This window comes from Neolamprologus multifasciatus, chromosome 6, assembly GCF_963576455.1.
Source record: "Neolamprologus multifasciatus chromosome 6, fNeoMul1.2, whole genome shotgun sequence".
Classification (NCBI taxonomy): domain Eukaryota; kingdom Metazoa; phylum Chordata; class Actinopteri; order Cichliformes; family Cichlidae; genus Neolamprologus; species Neolamprologus multifasciatus.
Genome location: NC_140444.1, coordinates 15,758,787 through 15,778,453, shown reverse-complemented (window position 1 = coordinate 15,778,453; position 19,667 = coordinate 15,758,787). Strand labels below are relative to the sequence as shown.

The 19,667-nt window shown below is 38.6% G+C and overlaps 1 protein-coding gene across 1 annotated transcript; it reads left to right on the top strand.

Annotated features, from left to right (window-relative positions):
* Positions 1–11,908: 11,908 nt before the first annotated feature.
* mchr1a (melanin-concentrating hormone receptor 1a) lies at positions 11,909–17,845 on the top strand. Its single transcript, XM_085164295.1, has 2 exons — positions 11,909–14,147; positions 14,988–17,845. The coding sequence occupies exons 1-2, from the start codon at positions 14,093–14,095 to the stop codon at positions 16,010–16,012; spliced, it is 1,080 nt and encodes a 359-aa protein (XP_085020421.1). The 5' UTR covers positions 11,909–14,092; the 3' UTR covers positions 16,013–17,845.
* Positions 17,846–19,667: the final 1,822 nt, after the last annotated feature.

Genomic DNA, 19,667 nt, shown 5'->3' with positions numbered 1-19,667 from the left:
GAGTTATTAGCTTTTACATATTTGCATAAATTCATGTACTATTTTAGACTTACCCAAATGGCACTGCCCAGAGGCCATCAGTGTCTGTACAAAATGTATCCATACAGCTTGTAGGTGGCAAGCTATTTCTCAGTATAATTTCAAATCTGGTGATGACAGAGAAATTAATGGGGGTAATGACTTAAATTACTATGGGTCAGCATGCGGGGTCCATGAATGTCTGTACAAAATGTCATTGTAATTTGTTCATTAGTTGCTAATGGAGTTAGCAACTACTGGACAACAGTTTGGTCCACTAACTGTCAAACTGGCTGACACTGCCATTCCTGGTCCAGAGGCACATCAGTGTCGTGGGTACAGATGACAAAATTCCTAATTTCTGTTGGCAAAAAGATGATAAATGGCAACTCAAAATGAAGGCACCTTTTTTATTCTAGAGAAGTTCAGCTTTTGATTTCACTTCTTACTGTAATAATAAGCTCGGGACACAATAAGAACCAAATAACCAACAAAAGAAAATACTAAGTAAAAAAATCTAACAGGGTAAGAGTGGAGAAAACAGTACAGAGGACAACAGTGGACCCGGAATGAGGTTTTCCAGAAGTGGAAGAAAATGAAATTTGCCCTTGTTCAACTCTGCCAAGATACACTGTATTCATTCCTGAAAGTAATGATTACAACATCTCTTGCACTCATGTATTTTTAAAGGCATGTGAACAAGTTCTATTGTTCACACAGACACACACACACACGCACACACACACACACACACACACGCACGCACGCACACACACACACACACACACACATCTTTTGGGTTGTGTGTGTGGCCATTGTGTTTGGATTGAAAGCACACCGATGCAGGATCCAGATGGAATGTGTTTTCATATACACACAAAAAATAAGATGCTCTGGCTAAAGGTCACAATTATTATCAATACTTTCTCACACTTTAGATTAGTTGTTTTCCCCAAACATAAAGAGAAGAAGATGAAACTGAGCAAATAAGAAAAGAGATATACGCACAAGAGCAAGATTCTTCCAGGATTAACTTAAAACCACCATGACCGCTTTATAAATATATATATACAAAAGAACATGGCCAGTAATAGCCTTCATAAAATAAGAGGGAATTAAGAATTCCAGACAGACTGAAGGCCAATATTTTAATGTGTTTCCTGAAGTTATACATTTTCAATTTAGAAGGAGGCAGAAAAAAACTCCATACGTGTTTAAAATGAAAATGTGCCGATAGAAGTACGTGACTGAGGATATCCATATCAGGATACAGTGCCAGGTGAGTGGAGCCGGGCCCCTTCAACTAGGTGTATAATGGTATGGGGCAGAGCGCTCCTCCTTTCTCAGGCAGTTTCCAGTCACTGTGGTATGGAGGGCGAGGAGTGCCAAAATGAATCCACTAAATAATAAAATAATTAATTTAATATTGAATGAATGAATTAAAATAGGAAATAATTGAAAATATAAAAATCAATATTTAAATTTCAGATAATTTTATTTAAAACGTGAAATAATTTACTTTAAATTTTAATTAATTATTGACACATTTAAGTAATTATTTTGGGGAAAAAATTCAGAAAAAAAACCTTTTTGGAACTTTTCTCAACTTGAGAGTTAAGGATAAAGGGGAATGTTTTTATTTAATGCTATATGAATAAAATAATAATGAACTGAACTGAATGAAATAGGTGGTTTGTGTCAAAGTAACATCCACGAGTATGGCAGGACCCAAGGTTTCCCAGCAGAGCCTAAATCATCACACTGGCTCCTCCAGCTTGCCTTCTTCCCATAGTGAGGCACGCTGAAAGTCCGGGAGCCAGTCATGGTCGAAGGTCAGATGGCCCCCCTAACTCCCACCTTAAAATATATTATTTTTGGCCTGCCACCAAAAACAAAATGAATGAATCAAAGTGTCATTTTTCTTTTCACCTCATGGTGGCAGCAACATCTGATCTTTGTTGCAACCACCTGTGGCTAATTTCTAACATGTCACCTGCAAGAGAGAACAACTGATACTTAAGCCCAGCTCTTCCAGGAGAGATGGAGATTGCAAATTTTCACTGAAAAACAAACAAAAAAAACAAGCAAAAATCAATAGTGTTTTCCTAATTCGCCAAGAGAGCACTGCTGTGTGTAAGAAATTAAATTTGGTGACTCAGCTTTAGAAAAAACATGTTGCTTAGCCTGAGTTAGTGAACCCAGGTAACAGAAAGATATCGTGGACATGCTTGAACCTGCTTTTGTACAGGCTCCAGGAGATTATATGTCCGGAAAACTGAGGACATATAATTAGATATTAAACGACAACTGGTGTAGAGGGGTTGTGATTTTGATTCTTTTTCATTAGCCTGCGATGGAAGTAAAGATGTATCTGACACTGTTCAGTTACTGATTTTTCTGAGAAGCGTTGATTATTACATAAACGTAACAGAAGACTTGCTTGCTGTTGTCTGCAACAAAGTCAGTGAAGAAGGAGGCAACACTATTAAACTTACTTTATAATCCAACAGCAGGTTCTCTGTTCAAAACATCTCAGATTTGATTATGTTATGAAACGTGCGGTGAAGACCATTAATTTCAATTGTTCCAAAGCCCTGTACCACCCCCAGTTCCCTGCAGATCCTGCTTGACATTCAAGCTGAATATGAAGATGGAATAAATCACAAAGTTGTGAGGTGGCTCAGTCGGGGATCCACACTGAAGCTTTTTTTTCTTTCCTTTTTTTCTCTGAGGAAAGGAATTTGACAGCTCTGACAGACTGTCAGACGTCAGACATACTGGCTTTTTGGATGACATAACACAGCATCATAATGTGCACAACTTTGACCTTCAAAGGAAGGACACAGTGGTGAGCCAGTTGTTGGCACACATCAAAGCTTTCACAACCAAGCTGCAACTTTTCCAAAGAGACTTGTCATAAACGGTTTCAAGCGCAGCACATTTTCCAGCACTGTGTGAGGTAATGGACAGTTTTTCCACGTGATATTTAGGGTGCACAAGCAAAAAGGTATGTGACAGTCATGGCATCCCTTACTTTGGAGTTTAATGAACATTTTTTTTATTTTATTTTGCAGCTATTGAAAAGGACATGTTGCCTTGCCTTTTCTCCCTTCTCCATTGACACTGAAGATGCTCCAAATCAACTGCAGCTGGAGCTCAATGAGTTGCAGTGAAGACCAAATGACTTTCACCTATCTCAACCACTACTCTTAAATCAGCCCTTCAATGTGCAGTAAAATCCAGGTCACTCTTCTCATTGGTATCAGTAAATTACCCGCTTCTTGGTCTTTTGAAATTCATACATTCTGGCTTCTGCGTGTTTTAAATAATAAATATATCTGCAGTGTAAGTTTTTCCCACACATTTACCACTATTGACAAGTCAACACCATAGCTAAATAAATGGTACTTTAAAGAAATATATAAAGCAACAAAATAAGAAGCTTAAAGAAAACAAGGTTTTTTAAAAGCAATGAGCTGACTGCTGAGGGTATGAACAAGATGAAACAACCCCAATCTGTCGCTCAAAGTCACCATTCATACCCTTTATTATGCATTAATCTTTACGTTTTAATGAGTGGATCCTCTAAAATATTCTCCTCCCATAAAGTTGTCATGTGCTGGGAAATTTGCTGTAGAGACCAAATATTTTTTTTCATTTACCAGCCCATAAACATGTTCATCTCTGCTTTAAAGTTGGGCATTTTATCACAGGATTCTGTAGCGATTGGTTTACTTTTGAGGCCAGCCAGAAAACTGCATTTCATGAAGTTAGTACTTCTAAAATATCTGCATGTATCCATCCCTATTGAAGACAGAGGGGAATAAATTGGAATTCAAATGTCTGATTTGCATGACAAGAAGTACAGGGGAGGTGAAAGGAAATGCAAGCAAATATTTCTAATTTCAATGATGATGTCAGAGAAAACATGGCAACTCTCTGAACTCCAACCAAAATCAGCTTTTATTTATTTAACTATATCTCGGTGCAGCATAAACCTGCGTAAAATGACTGTTCTTTCGCTTTCAAAAGAAACAAGTAAAGCACAAGCAAAATATTTCTAATGTTAGGCATTTATAATAATAATAATAATAATAATAATAATAATAATAATAATAATAATAATAAATAAAACAGTATTTTTAACATACAGAGAATATTTGGCCTGGCTTGCAAATAAAATCGTTCACTCTCCGTAAATAATTTTTGAGCTTTCATAACTCCGGAGTTCTTAATAGACAGAAAATGACGAAAAGTGTGAAAACAAGCACAAGATTTCAACTTCCTGTGACTCTGTCCAGAGTAATCATCCTGGATCAAAGATTTAAACAAACACTTATCCACAATAAGTAAATCTATAGCACTTTTCATTTTGACCCATTATAGTGCCTGACTGAGTTGCCTTGTGTCTGATTACCCTTCTCTCCATGTTGTGCATTTAGGCTGTGTGCTATCTCTCAGTCCCTGTCAGTTTGTCAAGTTATCCGATTGCTGTCCTGCATCTTTCCTGGCTGCCTCTTACATATTGTCTTTGCTTTCTCTCTCTCTCTCTGTTTTGTAAGAATCTTGCCACTCATGGGGACTTTCTGTTATACTTTGTTCGGTTTTATTCTGTTTACTTCACCACTGCTTTCTGTTGTGACTTTCTTTGGCAAGCCACATTGAAGTGACTTTTTTAATTACACCTACCAGCTAGTATCATTTTGTGCCAGTATTTGGTTGTGTGTACAATTGAATTACCAAATAAATCTTGATATTCCAGGTCTCTGATTTCCTGGAGCCTGTACAAAAGCAAGTCCAAGCATGTCCAGGATATCTTTCTGTTACCTGGGTTCACTAAATCAGGCTAAGCAACAACACGAAGGTGCTTTGTTTACATAAAAGGAGTGGTATGGAGAAGATATGTGAGCAGCATATTCAATGAAGTAAGTCAAACAATTATATTATTAAAATAGCAAAAGATTAAACACACAGCTGTGCTAAAGCCAAAGCAGCAGTGTGTGTGATAGGAAATGTGCTGTAAAGTATAGATTTCCCCTTAGTAAAAAAGGGCTTTGTGTATGCATGAGCAGTTTTGTCAATAAGACTGGAAAATATATTGACTATATTAATTACAGTGTAAGTTAATAGACTCATCAGTATCACGGTTATATCACAGCTCAATTAAGACCGAGGAGGCACTGAGAAGTAATTACAGCTGCATCTTTCTTTCACTTATTTGCTGTTTGACGTGCGCGAGAATGTATTAAACAGTCAAGTCAAGCAAGTAAAGAACAAATGTAAAAAATGACTTGGCAAGTTGGCTCGGTGTACATTTAAATTTGACACAAGGTCAGCAAGTACAAGACTTGGCAGTTTGTTTTGGTATAATAAATTATTTTGCAATTGTTGCTCCTACAAATCTTTATTTCTTATTGATGTTCACTGGGAAAGACACAAAATCACAAACCCTGTACTTTTGACACACCAGTTTCCAATTAACGGCATTGCTGTTTTCTAAAGAACCAACTGGTCATTAAGGTGGTGATCTGTACTTGTTGATCTCTGATCTCACACATAACCAGATTACCTTGTGTATAGGAATTTCTTTTACCTAGGTATTAATTACATTATTTTATTATTTTAACATGTCTGACACTCATACTTAAGACAAATGGTAGGGGGTGTAGTAAGGATGTTGGGGGAAACAGGAACTCCAGAGGACCAGTCTTTTGTCTCTTTGAGGACTCTGGGAAGTAGCAAGGGAGTTTGAACCTTAAGGTGTGAAACAGCTGTGTACTGCCTTTGTTCCTGGAGAAGGTATTTAACTGAGAGCCATGCTAGGCTCAGTGAGACTCTGCTGACCGTCTGTCCCGCGGTCATGCAGGGACTTCATCAAGCTTGGTTGTATGTTGTCTTTGTGTGCTTTGATTAAAGAATGTTAGCTACCACTCACCGCTTGTCTGCAGGCTTTATTTAAGTGGAAAACTTCCACAACACCTGTCGATTTCCATCCACGTGACAAAATGTTTGTCAATTATTTGTCCAAGGTTTTACTAAAATAAAAAAAACCTCACAATTAATTTACTATTTTTCTTTTATTTACTGTAGTTTGTAATTAACGGGAGGTGTGTTGTTTTTGCTGTTTATTTCCTTTTACTGTTTAGCTAAAATTTGCGTGTGTGTGTCTGTTTTATGTAAAAAACAGGCTCTTGCCCAGGATTTGTGCATGCACTTTTTTTAATCTCCCTGCTTCTTGTTGGATCTTGCTTCTCTCCAGTTGCTTTTTAGAATGATAGAAACAAGAACAGATTGATATGCAATTAAAAGACAAAAGCTGTTTGCTATGCCGATCTCTTCTCATATCTGCTTTTATTCCCCTCACTTTTTTTGGATACAGCACCTACTAGGCATTAGATTGTTTGTATATATATGGGTTTGTGTGTGTGTGTGTGTGTGTGTGTGTTTTATTGTTTCTGATTCGACTGGTGCTGCAGTCTTTCATATAAACCCAGCTATCTCCAGATACCTCCTTTAAAAGTGTAGCCATTCTGTGGGTTAGCATGGTTAATATTTGATTAAAGCAGCTCAGTGCATTTTCTCTGCAGTTTGCAGTCTACAGCATGTTTTACTCACTCCAAATTTAACAGAAATATGCCACAATAAAAATTATTGCATGTGACGGGATCTGAAAGACTGGCAAAGGAAAATTACGCCTAATGAGAGAATCCCTTAAAAACAGGGAACTGGGCTAGTGTAGGCCAAATTGGTGAACCTGATATGATGGCAAAGCAGTCAGTCCACCTTCTCCGTTTCATGCTTTGGAGAGGTAAAGAGGTGAAAATAATTTTGACTATATGATGTAATGAGATTGTGTTGACATAGTAGTATTTACAGGGGCAAGTGTTTAGAATTTTATGTTTTCTTTTCTCGTGTATGGTTTTGTTGTTTTTTTTTTGGTACATTAATCCCTTTGAGCATTCAGCAGTTGTCTCTCCCCCTGATGCTCTTTGCTGAGGCAGTAAATTTGGCCTTAGGGTATATAGACTTAAGCTGACCTTGTTTTTACAGATTGTTTTGGGGAAACTAAAAACATGACACAGCTTATATTTGGGGGATTTTGGCTTTATTCACTGACAAAGCTGTAAGCTTTTATCAACACTCAGCACTAACAAGGCTGTGGTAAACCAAATGGTTCATCATGACAGCACCAAATCCCAGAATAGCTTTTATGAAGACACTGAAGGTCTTTTAGCAGACTGGCTACCTGCTCGCTACGGTTTTGTCTCTGAGGAGTGATGGGGGTGACTGTGGAAAGCTGAAATGCTTTGAATAAAGGCTGGAGACATCAGTTGGCCTTGATGTTTTCTTTGTAGTTTTTTTTTTTTTTTTTTTTACTACAAACACAGTTGGATAAAAACTTAAATTAAAATATGCTGATAATCATAACAGGACATTCTACAAATTCAACACATGAACATTTTCTACTGTATGTGAAAAGAATATCTTAACAAGGATGACGTCTGGATTTTTGCCTCAGCTATTTTCTACTGAAAAAAACGTATAATGACAGCTGGAGACCTTACGTATTATTACATTTTATCACATAAAATATTACATATTGTTATAATTTTCTAAGATTTGGCCTTTTCCTCATTTTTTAGTTCTTTACATATTTGTTACACTTAAATGTTTCAGATCATCACACCAATTTTAATTTTAGTCAAAGATAAACTCAAGCATACATTACTGGCATCAAGACTTCTGGATCCCTGTGGAGGAATCTTTGCCCACTCTTCTTCGCATTACTTTGCTATGTTTTCATTTATGTGTATTTTTAGATTTAACATGACAAGCACTGCTAAGAAATTGGGGAAGTGGCAAATGTTTTTTCACAGTTTGGTTGGTTTATTTTTAGAGTGAGGGTGGTGGGAGATAAGGGGGTGGGGTCGTTCTGAAAATACTAACCTTCCATATAGTGCATCATATTCAGAGTCACTTTTGATTTTTCAATTATAAACCCAAATTTTACAGACATACAGTATGAAAGTATTTAAAGAACACAGTAAACAAGTACAGGAAAAAAAACATAAAGGTATTAAATGGTCCACACAGCTGTGCACATAGAGCACCCTAACATTTATTTACATGCAGCCTGCAAAGGTGAGATTCAAATCACAGATCACTCTTTGAGCTACAATAGGTTGTTGTATCAACAACTCTATATCTTAGGTAACTAATGATCATTTTTTATCTTTTTTTTGGTAAACATCATTATAAACAGTATCATAACCCTCAAATGGCCTGATTTCCAAAATACAAATGTCATCTGTCTAGGTACGTAGTTGTTCTTTTCTATTCTATTTTCTCTCATTTCCTTTTCTGAATTATATCTCTGAAATGCAGCCATGTTTGAGATCATTGGACCAAATCTGACAAACAGACTGTTAGGATGCCTGGGTTGTTGACCCAGGGTTTTGAGTTTATTGTATTATTTATCATTTCTATTCTGTGGTTTCTTTGTTAGAGTTCTGTCTTATGTCTTATCTGGTTTTGCTTCCCCTTGCCCCAGCTGTGTTTCCCTCCAGTTACCCATTCCCTGATTGCTCCCTCTGTGTATTTAAGCCCTGTGTTTCTCTGTGTCTGTGTCATGATCTACCCTCATCTTGCTGTGTGTTCTGTCCATTTGCTAGTTCAGGTTATTGTTGTTTTCAGTTTATTATTTGTATTTCCAATTTTGCTAGTTTTCTGTTTGCCTCCTAGCAATAAATCTGAGTTTGAGTTTACTTTCTGCCTCTGAGTGTCTGCACATTGGGTCCTCCTTACCACCACTCCTGCCTGCACACAGCCCTCACATGACACAGGCTGTATCCCAATTCAGGGTCTGCGACCTTAAAGTAAGCAGCCTCAACGATCCTCAAGGGCCGCGTACTTAAAGACCGCTAAGGCCGGAAGTGCGAGGCTTGTGAAATGGGACGGTCTAGCCTCCGTTGCGCTGCCCAGGTTGCCTAGCAACCATGATACTAACAGCTGGAAACGTTTCATACAGCTTTGTTTGACAGAAATGAAGGAGAACATCTTTTGTTCATTTGTTTGTTTGTTTCTACATGAGCTTTGATCATTATCTGTAAGATTAAGGTCAGCTATTGAACGGCGTATATTTTAAAGTAAAGGCTGTAAAACCAAGTTAGTACAAACGTCACTTATGTCACATAACTTTGCCGACGTGTGGCCAACAGTAATGTTTTAATGTTCTTCGTTATTAAACATTTGCACATAAATAGGTGACATGATATTCAGTACTTACTTAAAGTTTACTCTTCGGGCGCCCCTCATCCGCCGTTTTTTTTTCGGCAAAATTATCCACACCCACCGCCGCGCTATGCATTCTGGGATATGTTGGGCCACGAAGTCTACACCGCCACGTCCTTAAAATTCAGGGAAATTAAGGACGCATTTGAGGGCCGCATATCTTTTTTTTCTTTCTTTTTTTTGCCTGTCCCATTTGGTTCTTTAGCCGTCAGAATTGTTGTCTGAAGACCAACAAGGATACCCAATGAATTTATTTTACCAAATGGATCATCATGGCATTGCCGAATTGGTCCATTTGATCGACCTTTGTTTTTATTATTTATTTTATTTTATTTTCAGTTGTTACAGATGGGACAGACATGAGTGAGGGATAGGAAAGGGAGAAAGAAAGAGGAAGGAAAAGAAAAACAGAAGGGAAGAGGGACAGTGAGAAAGGGGGAAAAAATATATGGATCACCTGTTGAGAGAAAAAGAATAGAAAACAAGCAAAAAAAAAAAGCTACATACTAAACACAACACCATTGCATTAATCTAGCTAAGTGTAAACAGCAGTAAATACTAAATATTGAATGTTGTTGTGCAGCACGCAGGACAGACAGCGCACAATGTGCTTTGAAGTAGCAGCCAAGAAAGGTGTGATTTAAGTCTACGAACAGTGAACACCCGTGTGCACACCTGTGTGGATCGGCGCGCTTGTATTCAAATGGTTTCCCTATGTAATGGTCTGCAAGAGGATGTAGAGAGCCATAGCCCTGTCCCCCAGGGCATGAAGCAGGCATGGAGGAGATCCAGGCCCCAGACATCCAGAGGCCCCAGAGTGCAAGAGCCCAAGGAGGACCACCGGAGGGGCATCCGTGCCACCCTCATCGGAAGGGCTGAGGATCCCCAGACGAGGGGTCACCCAGTAGCCACCGGGCAGAAGCTAGAGGGGGCTGCACTGGCGTGCCCGCCGGCTCCGCCGGCAGCCAGCTGTGCCAGAGTGAACCGAGCCGCAGGCACAGAGGCTGGAGGCCCAAGGGCCCCCCGCGCCCCGGAAGAGGCCTGACCGAGCAACAGGCGCCAGGGAGGGGCGCATTTCGAGCAGCCTTCAAATTGGGACAGCCTTCGTCACGTCGCGGTGACGTTATCGGCCTTAAAATGCGGCCTTTAAGGCTGCAGACCCTGAATTGGGATACAGCCACAGACAGCATGAGCAGGGCACCAGGTCACTGATTACTTGCTCATACACACAGGTAAATGGATTGCTGACCACCTCTTAAAGTTGCTCCCTTATTAGGGTCCAGGTAACTCAGTGTTTTACATAAAACCTGAGAAAAAGTATCACTCCTGTTTTAAGCACTACCTCTTATACACTACGCATTAACACACTCTCACATTTCCCAAAATTCAGTTTGTTTTGTTTCTGTAAGGATTCATTCCTTATAATTTAGAGGAGTTTCAAAGTCAAATGAACATTCTGTCCTTAAAGTTGATGTGTTAGAAGAAGGAAAAAATGGGCATTTGTAAGGATCTGAGTGAGTTTGACAGAGGCCAAACTGTGAAAGCTAGATGACTGCATCAGAGCAAAATGTCTATAATCTATGAAAAGTGTTCCAAGGAAGGAACACTGTTGAACCAGCAACAGATGTCAGAGTATACAGTGCATCACACTTTAATGTGTATGGAGCTGTATATCTGCAGATCAGTTAGGGTGTCCAACAAAAAGTGATAATAACACATGAGTACCACATTGTTTTAACATCATTTGGATGGCTAGGTGAATTTCACCTTGAAACGTACCACCTATAAAACATTGTTGCTTAGGTGATTGATGGCTGTGGCCTCTTACAGCAGGATAATGCGCCCTGCTACAAAGCAGAAATGCTTCTGTAATGGTCCGAAGAACATGACAACGGCTTTGAGGTGTCGACTCCAAATGTCCCAGATCTCAGTCCAATCGAGCATCTCTGGGATGCTTTAGTCAGCCTGGTCTAAACCATGGAGACCACACCTCACAACTTACAGGACTTAAAGATCTGTTGCTAACACTTTGGTGGCAGATACTGCATAGTCGAGTCCATGCCTTGATGCGTCACTGTTGATTTCAATATTAGACAGGTGGTCCTAATGTTGTGCCTGATTAGTGCAGCAAATATTGAAGGGAAAGAAGGCACTTGCCAGCACCTGAATTCCTTCCACTGAGTGTATCCAGAGCATTGCTCAATCGTGCTATTATGCAAAGGGAAAGGAAAAAAAATACAATTTGATGCTGTTATTGGGGAAAGGGTTTTTAAACTGACTACAAAGATTAGAGCAACATGATTAGTTTATTATTATTAAAACAGTCTAATTGATCAACTGATCAAGCAGTAGAAGGAAACGATAAGAGGCTGATGGAAAATTACTGGCTTGGACAAAAACCAAAAACAGCTGAAGCAAAAAATTAGGTTTCCTGAAGTAAGGACAACAACATGCCCTTTCTGTCAGAATCATTTAAGAAATTAATGAAAAACAGTAAAGGCAGATTTCTCATAGGAAGAATTCAAAATTCTGACTGGAAAAATAAAAACAAAACATTAACAGAAAATCTACATTTGCTTTCACATCTCCTAATATTATAACTGTGTTTTGTTTTAAACAATTAAATGTTAACAATTGACACTATTTCAACTTCACTTTCTTGTGTTGTTAAGATCTGCTAAGTTACCATTGTTCTTCATTCAACCAAACAGTCACGGTGTCCATCATCACAAAGCATTTTCTTGATTGTAAAATTATGCTGACAAATGATTTTAATAAAATAATCCCTCCATTCTTGTTTCTACAGGGTGGAAACAGATGTAGCAGAACTTGAAGCATAGAGCCCACTGGCTGAAACCAGGAAGGCCTGGATTTACAATCACAGCACAGTAGAAAATAAATAGTTACCACAAGCTTCATAATGTTGTAGGTGTGTGCTGGGGGAAATTAATTGTCTGTACTCAAGAAACAATAGCTAATCAACCAACACTTCAGTCCTTAAACTTGAACCTTAAACTGTGGCACATTGATTGTGTATTAGTTTACAGCACATGCAACTATATATTTTACACAATGTAGCTTAAGAAAAAAAAAGTTCTCCCATCTTAATTTCACAGATGTTTTCATCTGATCCCGAACAGAAAAGTGGAACCATGAGAAGGAAGAGAAGGTCCTCGTTTTCAGGCTTCAAGCACTCACGTTTGTTTAGCCGTCGCTGCAGTTATGAGGCATACTTCCACTAACACAAATACACTAAACGCACATAATACATTAGAAGCTGCTGAATACACTTTAAGTTCTATTAACAGAAGAATCACCTTTACAATAAGCACCATGCACTAATGTAATATTTAATAAATTTAATGGCCAGTGTTGAATAAGACACTCTAGTCGGCAAATCAAAGAGGACAACAAAAACTACACCTGTTGTGTAGCTTTGTTTCCCAGGCATCTCCTACCAAGAGTCTAAACTGTAGTTCTTGATTAAAAAGTCTTCATTTCCTGTTTTGGGTGAGTTCACTTGTGATTGTAAATTGGCTGTAAATAAGTGGTATTGTTTAAAGTATATATAGAATAAAGTGCCGTGTTAATGTATAGTTAAATGTTTTTTGTCATCTAAAGCATTTTGAAGGGTGCTGTTGATCTTTTATTAATGTGTGATGCAACATTTTACTGTTATTCCATGTTCTTCCTGTAGCACACAAATATTATAGGCCATAACCATCTCCTACTAACGTTTGGTTTCCAAAATGCCAACTTTATAGGATTATACTGCGGATATTGTTATACTGTACCAACTCGTTCTCGCTCTGTCTCTGTCAAACACACACTGCAAGATTTTCATTGTGAGTAACAAGAGCATGACAAGAGCATTTTGGAGGCAAAATTGGAGAGGCAAGGCTGAGATGATCTGAGCATGTGCAGAGGAGAGATGGTAGATAAACTGGGAAAAAGGATGCTGAATATGTAGCTGCCAGGCAGGAGAAGATTCATGGAGGACATGCAGAGGACATAAGCTGAAAGACGAACACCTTGCAACCGACAATGCATGCATGCTTCTTTATCAGTTGCTTTGAGTTGCAAAACTAGTAACTGAACTGTGTAGATGGCTTAAATGTGTTTTTCATAACACACAAACCGTCAACCGCTCACATCCTATTTTAATGCCCGAAAGGCGCGAATAGGCCAAATGACAGGCAACAAAGCCATCTAGTGGCAGACTTTGAGTGTAGGAACCTATCTGTTTGTAACTGCTCTGAAACGCTTCAAAACTACGTGTTTAAACTTTGAGTCATAAGTCACTGTTCTTTCTCTGCTTTTCATGAAACCCTAAAGTATTGAAGGTAATAGAAAATGTAAACTCTAAAACAGATTCAGAGAAACACGCATTAATAAGGAAACACTTTTACGCATTTATAAACACGCATACACATACGCGCACACGCACACACACAGCAATGTTATTTAATCTGACACCTGCAGCGCAGTCGCAACTCCACACTGCGTCGCTTACTAGTAGTGAAGATGCTCTCACGGACTCTTCAGTGTCAGTAACTCCCAGAGGAGCTGCATTATTACCATTGAGGGTGCAGAGCGCGCTGATCCGCGCACAGAGAGAAACACGACGGTTGTGCTGGAACGGATTTAACAATCTGATTTCTTTCACAGAAAGAAGGTAATTTAGGCTTCGGCTGCAATCTACTCCAGATGTTTTTACTTGTTAAGCCCACCCTGTCATAACGGCGCCACATCTGAACTTGGATGTACTTTTTGATTTTACCCCATGGATTTCTTTAACAATACAAATTTTTCAATCGATGGCAGCAATTCAACAACAGGTAGGTTGAACAGTATTACAGCCCAATAGACCTACGTTGTTGGGGACTTTGTTTGAGGTGTAAATCGTCTAACATTAATGTAAAACAAAACAAAACAAAAACATAAAATGATGCTTCAGTTTTCCTTTCTTGTAATTTTCTTTTATCTTCTGTTATTTCATATTATCTTGTGTTTTTGAGGTCTGAAAACCTATTCCACAAATTCACGTTAGAGCGCATAACTATTTCCCAAATAATACGTTTAAAATGGAAACATGAATAAAGAAAAACGTTAGCGCAAGCCTAACTAAATTAAGGCAATAGTCCCTCATGGTGCAAAAAACAAAACAACTACAACAAAAAACCCCAAACATAAATATACTGACATAAATATGTTCTCAAAACAGGATTTTGTAAGTTCGAAACACAAGAACAGATGTTTTAGACCTCTAATGATATATTTAGAATAATATTGAATCTGTTGTATTTTGTTGTATTCCTCTCTGTCTTCGGCTTTTGCTGCAGTAGTAAAGCAAAAAAAAAAAAACAAAAAAAAAAAACAACCAACCAAACAAACAAAAAAAAGGCATGCAGACACCATAGGCAGATATGTACACATGCATAGCAAATAGATCTGCCTGGACATTAATTTAAATGTATTAAAATTCTTACTTTTATTATATGATACTTACTAGAAGAAGAAAATAGATACTTAATAGATACTTAGATACTTAATAGATATACAGTAATCCTTGCTGTATCCGTACAGTTCTAAATTGTATTTCTGTGTATTTTTAAGATGTAAAGATAATTTGTAATATTTCCACATTAACTGCTGTTCCCCCCTTTTTTGGTCTCCAGCTGAAGATGGTGCTCTTCACTGTGGTGCCATCCTACCTGTCATCTTTGGCATTATCTGCTTTCTGGGCATCATTGGGAACTGTATTGTCATGTACACCATTATGAAGAAGACCAAGTGTCGAGCCAAGCAAACAGTTCCAGATATCTTTATCTTAAATCTGTCAATTGTTGATCTTCTGTTTCTCCTCGGGATGCCATTTCTCATTCACCAGTTGCTGGGCAACGGTACCTGGCACTTTGGAGCCGCGATGTGTACGGTCATCACTGCGCTCGATTCCAACAGCCAGATTGTCAGTACTTATATCCTCACTGCAATGACCTTTGACCGCTATTTAGCTACAGTGCATCCCATTCGCTTCAACTATGTCCGCACGCCTTGTGTGGCTGTGCTGGTCATTGGGCTGGTGTGGGTTTTGTCCTTACTCACCATTATCCCTGTGTGGATGTATGCCGGCCTGATGCCTCTCCCAGATGGGCTAGTGGCCTGTGCTCTGCTTCTTCCTGATCCAGTTACAGATACATACTGGTTTACACTTTACCAGTTTTTCTTGGCCTTTGCGATACCCTTAGCCATTATCTGTCGGGTATTCTTCAAGATCCTCCAACACATGTCCACAAGTGTGGCGCCTCTGCCTCCACGGAGTTTGAGAGTGCGCACCAGGAAGGTGACCCGGATGGCAGTGGCCATCTGCCTCGCTTTCTTTATCTGCTGGGCTCCTTTCTATATCCTCCAACTGGTGCACCTGGGGGTGCAGAAGCCAAGCATAGCGTTCTCCTATGCCTATAATATTGCAATTAGCATGGGCTATGCTAACAGCTGCATTAACCCATTTCTCTATATCATGCTTAGTGAGACCTTTAAGAGGCAGTTTCTTAGAGCTGTACGGCCAGCTCATCGGAAGTTTCGCGTGGTGAACCCGAGCACCACAGATGGTGGCAGTGCCAGTGTGAGGATGGTACCTGAACAGGCTCAGCAGGAGCCAGCCTGCAGGGAGATGATACCATCCAACGTGGCTCCAGAATGACTCCATGGATAAAAATGTCTGTTATTTCATTATTTTGTTTCTAAGCAACTGGTCATGGGACAGCAGACAAAGAACAAATTTTCAGAGCATCTGCAAGGAGCAATATTTCATATCAGTCCTAAATGATCCTTGATTAATTACATATGTATTTGCCAAGCACAATTCTGTTGGTTTACACTGCTGTTGTTGTTGTTGTTGTTTTAAACTCTTACAAGTGTGCTGCTCCTTATTAATGAACAGAAATACAGTTGATTCATTTATTCAAAAATAGAAACCAGTGTAGTCAGAAAGGGATATTTACTGTCAATATGTGAACTCATTGAAACACATATTTAATTAACATGAGCTTGCACATCCACAGCCAAGGCAAATATTAGCTTTCTTATTTTGTTATTTTTCTTCTTCATATACAAAAGCTGTTCATTTCACCCCCAAGGGGTCACCACAGCAGATGGATCAGAATATATTTGGCACAGATTTTATGCCAAAATGCCCCGTCATTTATCTAGACTCGGGACCAGTAGGAGTCCACCAGCTTTTGATGCCCTGAAAGTGGATTTATGTCTCCTGCTACTCTTGAGCAGGGTTCTTTCATGTGTTAACCACTACAACTTAGAGCTTCTCATTCATATGAAAACTCAAGTGAATAATAAAAAAAAACATCTTAAAAAATAAGGTTTTAACCCAGCAGTGATCACTTACAACAAGATGAAAATGCTTGCTATGTTTTCCTCTTTGTCTATCTTTTACACCAGTTGTTAATGGTACTTTGGTTATTATGTGTATTTATGCTATTTATTTATATTTATGCTCGTGGAGTAAAACAAAAATAAAAGTCATGTTAAGCTACTAACCAATTTAAAAGTAAGTATTATTTTTTGTAGCACTTTATGCAGAAATATTTAATGCTGTGATCACAAAAATCAACCACTCTTGTTAAAAACTCATGCACAGGGATGACATAAAGTTCTGGTGCGATTTCACTGTCATTTTACAATGTTGCATGTAGCTTTGAATTTTATTGTTATGCAGCTGAGAGCCAAGATCATCATCATTATGAGGCCAAAGAAGAGGAAAACATTGTGAAGAAGTGAATTAAATGCAAAGAGACTTTGGACATGATATTACCAAACATCAAAAGCTAACAGTGTTTGCTCTTGAGGAAGGGCAATGCGAAGAAATGTAGAAATGTGAAGAAAAGTTTTGTTAGGATTCATTAATAATTCAAAGCCCCTGATTTAAATGAGGTTGTAATTTGGATGAATTAGCATGTCAAATATTTTTAGGTGTTGTTCATTTTGTTTATTTTTTAATAAATTATGTTGTATTTTAGCTGTCTTTGTTATTGTTTTCTATCTTTGCTTGTGTGTATGCTGTAAAAATATTCCAACTCAGGGTTTCTCAACCTTTTCTACACTGTGACCCAGTTTCCAGAAACTGACTGGATTACAGCAATTAGAGGTGACAAGTTGTAAGTTGACATACCTCCCTGTAGGGTCCAGAGACTGAGGCTAAGAAACTCTGGTATAACAGTTGTTGGTTATGAACCAAGAACAAACCATCATCATGTCAAACTACTGGCTACAATAAATTGTGACCCACCCTGTGATGTAAACATTGACACTTACATACAATATGTTTATTGCAACAGAAATAAATACAATTTGCATGAAACTATTAAACTGGATTAATTTACCTGTGTGTGTGTGTGTGTGTGTAGGTGTGTGTGTGTGTGTAGGTGTGTGTGTGTGTGTGTGTGTGTAGGTGTGTGTGTGTGTGTGTGTGTGTGTGTGTGTGTGTGTGTGTGTGTGTGTGTGTGTGATATAGATATATTGGATCACTAACATGTGAGGTACTACAATTCCAGTTATTCACAGCTCTAATACAGCTTCCTTAAGATGTTTTGCTGAAGCTCAAGGACAGATCTTGAGTTTACTTTACATCAAAGAAAATCTACACAAGAGCTGGAATCAAAAGCTTTATTAACCTGAGTTTGCTCATTAGTGGATAAGCAAGTAACCAAGAATAAAGAGACTTGGACTGTGGACATGAGGACACGCTGGAGCCCAATACAAATCTTTTTTGAACATATATGATTTATCTTAAACTCCGCCTTTCATGTACCACACTAATTTTCAAAAAGGCACAAGCTTAATTATATTGTCAGAACAAATTAATATTTTGACATATCTGAAGACTTAATTACCACCAATGCTTATGATTATTATCGTGCTGTTAGATTTAACTGCTGCTTTTGATACAGTGGATCATAATATTTTAATTTCCCGTTTAGAGCAGTTGGTGGGTATTAGGAGTACCGCACTGCAGTGGTTCAGATCCTATTTGGCAGAGCGAACTTTCTCTGTGAAACTCGGGGAGTTTGTATCCTCTGCTGCTTCTCTTCAATGTGGGGTCCCACAGGGTTCAGTTTTAGGCCCGCTTCTTTTCTCTCTATATCTCCTACCCCTTGGGTCTATTTTCAGGAAACATGGGATTTCTTTCCACTGCTATGCCGATGACTCCCAGATTTATTTCCCACTTAAAAAGATAAATGGCTTCTCAGTAGACCCGCTGCTCAGATGCCTTGATGAAATAAGGGCCTGGATGGCTTTGAACTTTTTACATTTTAATGAACAGAAAACAGAAGTGATGGTTTTTAGATCTTGGTTCGCTGGCACAGTATGTTAAACCAGTCATCACTAATCTGGGAGTTAAAATAGAGGCAAATCTTAAATTTGAAAGCCAGGTCAGAGCTGTTGTAAGATCTAGCTTTTTTCATTTGAGGAAATTAGCCAAAATAAAGACTATCTTATCGAAACAGCAGTTTGAGACAGTAATCCATGCCTTTGTTACTTCTAGGCTGGATTATTGTAATGCACTTTATTTTGGGGTTAACGATGCGTCCATTAGGCGCCTGCAGGTTGTGCAAAATGCTGCAGCACGTCTTTTAACTGGAACAAAAAAGTCTGAGCACATTACCCCAATTTTAATTTCACTCCACTGGCTACCTGTACATTTTAGGATTGTTTTTAAAATTCTCTTATTTGCTTTTAAATCTCTTAATGGCCTAGCCCCCCCCCCCCCCCCCCTCCCCACCTCTCGGAGCTACTACAACCATATACACTGCCCGTTCCCTTAGGTCCGCCAATCAGCAGCTCCTTAAGGTACCGAAAACTAAGTATAAATTTAAAGGTGATCGTGCTTTTGCTGTAGTTGCTTCAAAGTTGTGGAATGATCTACCTTTGCATGTTAGGCAGGCTTCTTCTCTTTCTGAATTTAAAAGTCTTCTTAAAACATATTTATTTGCTGAAGCCTTTGGCATTGATTAGAGGGGTTGACTCTATTTGTTTTAACATGTTTCAATTGATTTTAGTTTTTTAGTTATTTATTTTATCTTATCTCATTTTAATTTTTCTTTACTTATGCTATTAGCATGTACAGCACTTTGTGAACTCTGGTTTTATGTTAAAGTGCTTTATAAATAAAGGTGGTATGGTATGGTAATGCATCCACACGTCCCGAGGTGTAATTGTTTTGCGCTCAAAAAGCAAACATAGTTATTAGACTTATAATGAAAGGCCATTGTCTACTGCATCTGCCCGCTGCTTCACTCCCAGATTCCTGTTTTCATGAACTGAAGCTGTCGGATTATGAT